The 8,051-nt window shown below is 43.9% G+C and overlaps 1 protein-coding gene across 1 annotated transcript; it reads right to left on the bottom strand.

Annotated features, from left to right (window-relative positions):
• Positions 1 to 5,236: 5,236 nt before the first annotated feature.
• Positions 5,237 to 6,181, bottom strand: LOC108282945 (olfactory receptor 4D11-like). The gene has a single exon (XM_017498994.2). It carries the CDS (start codon positions 6,179 to 6,181, stop codon positions 5,237 to 5,239), a length of 945 nt encoding a protein of 314 aa, XP_017354483.1.
• Positions 6,182 to 8,051: the final 1,870 nt, after the last annotated feature.

An 8,051-nucleotide genomic window follows, 5' to 3' on the forward strand; every position in this document is an offset into this window, starting at 1 on the left:
GTGAGCCACTGTGCCCAGTCTGGTTCCCAATCTGTAACTGGCACATGGTTCATGAATATCAAATTAAATGTGCTTCTGGGAAAAGGACCTTTTTAATATTTAAAAATTTGGTCTTCTGGTGAAGTAAATTTAATTTAACCTCTTTTGTAAATGATTTTTTTTTTTTTTTGAGACAGAGTCTCGCTCTGTCGCCCAGGCTGGAGTGCAATGGCATGCCCTCTCAGCTCACCGCAACCTCCACCTCCTGGGTTAAAGCAATTCTCATGCCCCAGCCTCTCAAGTAGCTGGCATTACAGGTGTGCACCACCAGGCCCGACTAATTTTTATATTTTTAAGTAGAGACAGGGTTTCACCATGTTGGTCAGGCTGCTCTTGAACCCCTGACCTCGTGATCTACCTGCCTCAGCCTCCCAAAGTGCTCGGATTACAGGCGTGAGTCACTGCATCTGGCTGTAATTGATTATTTATCCTTCAAAGAAAAACAGATCAGATCAGCCTTTCCTGAAGTTTGTCTTTGAAGATTTTCCTTCCTCTTTTTTTTTTTTTTTTTTTTTTTTTTTTTTTTTTTTTTTTTTTTTTTTTTGGCAGAGATTTGCTCTGTTGCCCAGGCTGGAATGCAGTGGCACAATCTTGGCTTACTGCAACCTCCACCTCTTGGGTTCAAGCAATTCTCCTTCCTCAGCCTCCTGAGTAGCTGGAATTACAAGTGCACACACCACCATGCCCAGTTAATTTTTTCTATTTTTAGTGGAGACGGGGTTTCACTGTGTTAGCCAAGATGGTCTCGATCTCCCGATAACATGATCCGCCTGCCTTGGCCTCCCAAAGTGCTGGGATTGCAGGTGAGAGCCACCTCGCCTGGTGGTCTTTGAAGATTTTCAAACACAGCACACTTTGCAGGGGAATGTCCGAAAATAAATAGCCCCCTCTAGTGGTGAGGAAACATTACAAAAACATTTTATTCCCTAGACACTGCTTCTGATAAAATCCAGAGAAGGCTCTCTAGAAATTCATCTTCCCAATGTGAGAGATGTCGAACAATTTAGCAAAAATTTAAATGACCCTGTATTAGAATATGCAAATTAAACTTTTTTTTTTATCAAGCAACAACTGCTTGATAACAATCGCAATTTTATCAATTCTTATTACCTTGAAGAAGAAACACTTTTTTGTTTGTTTGCTTTTTGCTTTTGTTTTTTAGAGGGAGTCTTGCTCTTTTGCCAGGCTGGTGTGCAGGGCTGCGCTCACTGCAACCTCTGATTTCCGGGTTCAAGCAATTCTCCTGCCTCAGCCTCCTAGGTAGCTGGGACTACAGGCATGTGCCACCATGCCTGGCTAATTTTTGTATTTTTAGTAGGGATGAACCCGTTTCACATGTTGGCCAGGATGGTCTCTATCTTCTCACTTCGTGATCTGACCACCTGGGCCTCCCAAAGTGCTGGGATTACAGGCCTGAGCCACTGCACCTGGCTGAGGAACACGTTTTTTATGGGAAGTAGATTTTTATGTATACTACTTATTTCCAAAGTACCATAGTCTTAGGTGGGCGCAGTGGCTCACACCTGTAATCCCAGCGCTTTGGGAGGCCGAGGCAGGCGGATCACCTGTGGTCAGGAGTTTGAGACCAGCCTGGCCAACATGGCAAAACCCTGTCTCTACTAAAAATACAAAAATTAGCTGTGTGTGGTGGTGGGTGCCTGCAATCCCAGCTACTCAGGAGGCTGAGGTGGGATAATCGCTTCAACCCAGGAGGCGGAGATTGCAGTGAGCCGAGATTGGCCATTGCACTCCAGCCTGGGCAACAGTCTCAAAGAAAAAACAAAACAAAACAAAAAACTACCATAGTCTTAGGAAACACAGAGTGTGTGTGTGTGTCCTGGGATAGTGCCAAAGTAAAAAGTGTACGTCTGTGTGCTTGTATTTTAGAATTAAATACATATTATATATTTTTCTTATATTAAGTAGTATATATGTAAACATACATGCATACACAGGACACATATGTTGTATAACACATATTAGAGATATATATATCTAATATGTGTATGAAACTGAATAGTCATTTGTGAATTCTCATTGTCTCTGAAAAGTAAAGCCTAAATGTTAAAATAAACTCAGCAAAAAGTATGAGAAAAGTAAGTTTAATTTTTATGAAAAGCATGACTATTTTTTTGAGATGAGGTCTCACTGTATTGCCCAGGCTGGTGTCAAACTCCTGGGTGATCAGCCCGCCTCAGCTTCCCAAAGTGCTGGGATTACAGGCATGAGCCACCGCATCCATTCTGAAATGCATGACTTTTTAACAATAAAAATCATTGACAAGAAAGAAAATACTTGCTGCTGTTGATAATATAAGGAACATACTGGATATAGCTGAACATGCTTCTGTACTGTGGTACAAAAGGAAGTCTGAATGGCACCTGGAGTTTTTTCAGTGGGTAATTAGATACAAAATTCAAGAATGATGTCAGATGTGTAATGAATAGTTTAATTTTAGGCAGAAATAAAGCAGTCAAAATAAGCGAATGCAGATTTTTTCTTTCTTTGTCAACCTTTTTTTTCTGAGATGGAGTCTCACTTTGTCACCCAGGCTGGAGTGCAGTGGGGCAATCATTGGTTCACTGCAAACTCTGCCTCCTGGGCTCAAGCGATTCTCATGCCTCAGCCTCCTGAGTAGTTGAGACTACAGGCGCCTGCCACCATGCCCGGCTAATTTTTGTATTTTTAGTAGAGATGGGGTTTCACATGTTGGCCAGGTTGGTATTGAACTGCTGACTTCGAGTGATCCACCCGCCTGGGCCTCCCAAAGTGCTGGGATTACAGGTGTGAGCCATCATGCACAGTCCTGGAAATACAGATTCTTAAAAGGTACTTTTTTGGCCAGGTGTGGTGGCTCATGCCTGTAATCCCAGCACTTTGGGAGGCGGCTTGCTTCAGACCAGCCTGGGCAATGTGGTGAAACACCATCTTTACAAAAACCATACCAAAATTAGCTGTGGTGAGAGTATGCCTGTAGTCCCAGCTACTTGGGAGACTGAGGTGGGAGGATCGTTTGAGTCCAGGAGGTAGAGGTTGCAGCGAGCTGTGATGGTGCCACTGTACTCCAGCCTGGGTGACAGAGCAAGACCCTGCCTCAAATTAATAATATAATAATAATAATAAAATAAAAAATAAAGAGATAGTCTAACTTCAGTAAGGCACCCGTGTGTCCAGGATCACACATTAGCAAGCGTGAACTTTGTCAGCAGTGTCTACCTTGCTTTGACTAGGCCACTGTGCTGAAGCATTCCATGCTGTAATTGGGTCCCTCAGGCTACCTTTGACCCTCTGGGCTTAAATTTGTTTCTCTCAGGACCATCCACTGAAGCTTTTCTGTTCTACATCTCCTTACTCTGGATAACTCCTGGGGCCTTCCGTAAGTCACCTAGACCGTGTTAAATTAACCCCTTGAGAGGCATTACCCCAAACAGACTTAGACACGCCCCCACCTCTCAAACTTTTGCGTCCACCATGTTTGCTCAGGTTGCTATGATTTTCCGGAACTATATGATTTGTAAGTTGTGGCATTGTATGTAGCATGGCCTCTGTGAACTGTGTGTAATTTATTAAATCTTTCAAGAGCAGGAATTTCAGGCCAGCACTACCAGAGACACAGTGGGCAGTGTTAAGCCTGGTTGGGACAGGCCATGCTTTAAGGCAAATTTTCTTTTTTTTTTTTTTTTTGAGATGGAGTTTCACTCATGTTACCCAGGCTAGAGTGCAATGGCGCGATCTCGGCTCACCGCAACCTCCGCCTCCTGGGTTCAGGCAATTCTCCTGCCTCAGCCTCCTGAGTAGCTGGGATTACAGGCACGCGCCACCATGCCCAGCTAATTTTTTGTATTTTTTTTAGTAGAGACGGGGTTTCTCGATCTCTTGACCTCGTGATCCACCCGCCTCGGCCTCCCAAAGTGCTGGGATTACAGGCTTGAGCCACCGCGCCTGGCAATTTTTGTATTTTTTAATAGTGACGGGGTTTCACCATGTTGGCCAGGTTGGTCTTGAACTCCTGACCTCAGGTGATCCGCCCGCCTCGGCCTTCCAAAGTGTTACAGGCAGGAGCCACCACGCCCAGTTGAATTAGACATATTCTAGAGATGCAGGCAGGATAGGGTTTCTTCCTCCCTGGAAGGCTGGCTAGGAATTAATGACTGTAAAATGACATTGAAAATCTTAGAGGGATCTGAACCTTTGCAATATGTACTATTTGGTCAGGTGAAAAGGACGACCAAGTGCCTGTCATGACACTACAATAGAGGAGACATTTTTATAAATGAGCTTGTTTCAGACTGTATCAAACCCTGCCTGAGGCAGCAGCAGTAAACATGCACTTAAATGAAGGTCAGATATCACAGATCTAGCTATGCATCTGCCATTAATTAGCTAGATTTTTTTTTTTTGAGACTGGGTCTTGCTCTGTCACCCAGGCAACAGTGGTGCAGCGTCATGATCTGGGCTCACTGCAGCCTTTACCTCCTAATCTCAAGCTATTCTCCCACCTCAGTGTCTCAAGTAGCTGGGACTACAGGCACAGCCACCACGCCTGTCTAATTTAAGACACTTTTTTTTTTTGATAGAGACGTTGTGTCTCACTATGTTGCCCAGGCAGGTCTCAAACTCCTGAACTCAAGTGATCCTCCTGCGATAGACTCCCAAAGTGCTGGGATTATAGGCATGAGCCACTGTGCTGGGCAATCTTTGATAAAACATGAAAATTCTCAGCTTTGGCAAGTGGAATCCAGAGGCTTCCTTAGAAAAACGGAGCTTGAATCATTTAAGATTAGCAATGGAAAACCAACTTTTTTTCATAGGGAGAGGTTGCTGGATTTTATAGCCTTGACTCCTGGTCCCTGGAAGTGATTTTACTAATTATTGTCTGGGCAACACATGGCACAGCCATAGCTCAAGAATGGAGAAATAATTTCCTCACAGGCTCCATTTCCTCACCTGTAAAATGAGGTGTTTGGGTGATAGAAGCTTTAGAGTTTCTTTAGGAGCTGACAATGTAGAGATCTGAAACTCTAAGTGGCCAACAACCTCACTGTGAGAAAACCCTAAAGTGACCATGGAAAGCTTTATCAGAGGACTCCACTGTAGGACAAAGACGAAACTTTGGCCTCCAGATGGTCTATCGATTGGAGCCTTCTATTGTGTTAGGAGAAAAATGTTTTTCAGTTCTCATTTTCCATTCTGGACTTCATAGTATCTCTCCCTTTCCAGAAGGTCCAAGCCTTTTCTTCAGTCTTCTCATGGCTGACGTCATCTCCTGGTTCCTCAGGGTGTAGATCATGGGGTTCAGGACAGGGATAATGACGGTGAAGGTGATGGAGACTGCCCTGTCCATGGGGAGGACAGTGAAGGGCCGGGCGTAGACGTAGATGCAGGGCACGAAATGCAGGGTCACCACAGTGATGTGGGAGGTGCAGGTGGAGATGGCTTTCCTCCTGCCCTCCCCACTGTGGGACCTAAGCATCATCAAGATGACCGTGTAAGACATGAGGAGAAAGATGAACCACAGAGTAGAGATCAAGCCATTATTGGAAATCATTAAGACCTCAAGAGCAAAGGTGTTGGTGCAGGCAAGTTTGAGGACCTGGGGGACATCACAGTAGAAACCATCAACCATATTAGGTCCACAGAAGGGGAGTGGGAGCAACAGAGAGACCTGCACAATGGAGTGGACAAAGCCCCCCACCCAGGAAGCCATGATGAGGCCTGTGCATCGCCCCTTACTCATGATGGTCACATAGTGCAAGGGCTTGGAGATGGCCATGTATCTATCAAATGCCATCACAGAGAGAGAAAAAATGTCAGTCCCACCGAGGAGGTGAAAGAAGAACATCTGTGTCATGCAACCATTGAAGGAGATGGTCTTTCTCCTTGAAAGAAGGTCTGCTAGCACCTTGGGAGCAGTGACGGAGGAGAAGCAGATGTCCAACACGGAGAGATTGCGGAGCAGGAAGTACATGGGGGTGTGAAGGCGAGACTCACAGGTCACCATGACCATGATGAGGAGGTTTCCCAGCACAGTTGCTGAGTACACCAAAAATAAGAAAAGAAATAAGACCAAGCTCAGCTCTTGGGACTGGGTCAGTCCTTGAAAAAGAAATTCCTTCACCCTGGTGTAATTTCCCTGCTCCATGTCTTCATGTTTCTTCTTGTTCTTCAACCACCTGGGGAGAGATACTTTTGTTATGGAAGGCACATCATTCAAAACAAAAGGACTGTGAGTTGTATGCTTTGGGGTTATTTTTAAGGGTGATTTCCCTTTTGGGCATAGATGCCTACACTTCAGGGCACTCTCTCCAGTGGATGGTGTTTCTTGAGTTTTCTCAGAGCACACTGAAGAGTGAGCTTCCCACAGTATAATTAGTTAAAGTATATATATGTCAGTGTATTCAGATAATTCTTATTAAAACTTTCACTTTGTAAAATGTTATATATTATATGTTCCTCTTGAAAATTTACTAAATTCTGGTTGGGTGCAGTGGCTCACACCTATAAACCCAGCACTTTGGGAGGTCGAGGCAAGAGGATTGCTTGAGTCTAGGAATTCGATACCAGCCTGACCAACATGGTGAAACTCTGTCTCTACTAAAAATACAAAAATTAGTGGGATGTAGTGGCATGCAGTCTGTCATCCCAGCTATTTGGGAGGGACCATGTGAGCCCCTGGAAGTTGAGGTTGCAGTTAGTTGAGATTGTACCACTGCACTCCAGTCTGGGTGACAGAGTGAGATCCCATCTCAAAAAAAAAAAAAAAAAGTCTCAATATTGATTCAATTGTTGACTAATGAGGGATGTTAATAATAGGGGAAACTGTGGTGTTGGAGGGGAGAACAGGTATATGAGAACCCTGTACTTTCAGTTTAATTTTTCTGTGAATCTAAAACTGCTTTAAGAAATAAAGCCTGGCATGGTGGCTCATGCCTGTAATCCCAGAACTTTGGGAGGCTGGGGCAGTCAGATTGAGTTCTGGAGTTTGAGACCAGCTTGGGCAACATGGTGAAACCCCGTCTCTACTAAAATACAAAAAATTAGCTGAGTGTGGTGGCACGAACCTGTGGTTCCAGTTACTCGGAAGGCTGAGGCACAAGAATTTCTTGAACCCTGAAGGCGGAGGTTGCACTGAGCCGAGATTGTGCCACTGCACTCAAACCTGGGTGATAGAGTGAGATCTTTATCTCAAAAAATTAATTTTTAAAGAGTAGAGAAGTCAAAGGATAAAACAATTAGAGTGCAATGTAAAGAAACATTCTTTTTAACTTTTATTGCCAAACATCACTTCTGGTAAATCCTAATTCAACTCCTTCCACTTTCCACTCTGTTCTTGAAAAGAACATTTAAAATAAGTACCACTTTGGGTGCTGACAGGCTTCTGGATGTCTTTTGTGTTTTGCAAACTGCTTAAAATGAAATTGCCTCTGGTACCTTTTTTATTTTTAAAATCAGCTTTGTTGAGGTACAACTTACATACTGTAAGCTGCACATATTAATAAGGTACAACTTGATGAGTTTTGACACACACACACACACACACACACACACACACACACACACACACCTGTGAAACTGACACTACAATTAGGATATGAGTATCTCCATTATCCCCCAAACCTCATGCTCCTGAGAACTGCATAACTCTCAGCACATAACAACTCTGTCCAAACCCCTGAACTAGACCAAACTCTCACATGGCTTTAGCAGCATAAGGCTGTTTCCTTAGAATGACCCCAGCCGTGCATTAAATGCCTGTCTGAGTAAGTTCAACACTGCCAGGAGAATTTATGGTTTGTTTTACCCAAACTCTGATGATAGGCCCCTGACCTCCTTTTCTTAGAGCATTTGCAAAAAAGGGCTTATGATTGTGAGCATGTATCTCTTAGAACTCAGAAATGTCTTTCTTAAGGACCTAGGTGCTGTTCCTTTGAAATGGAATCATCAAAAAAGATGGAGACTCTGTCTTCCAGTCTCTGTGGGAGGGTGGAATCCTATCTTTGATAATTGCCAGC

Source organism: Cebus imitator, unplaced genomic scaffold, assembly GCF_001604975.1.
Source record: "Cebus imitator isolate Cc_AM_T3 unplaced genomic scaffold, Cebus_imitator-1.0 Scaffold253, whole genome shotgun sequence".
In the NCBI taxonomy this organism is placed as follows: domain Eukaryota; kingdom Metazoa; phylum Chordata; class Mammalia; order Primates; family Cebidae; genus Cebus; species Cebus imitator.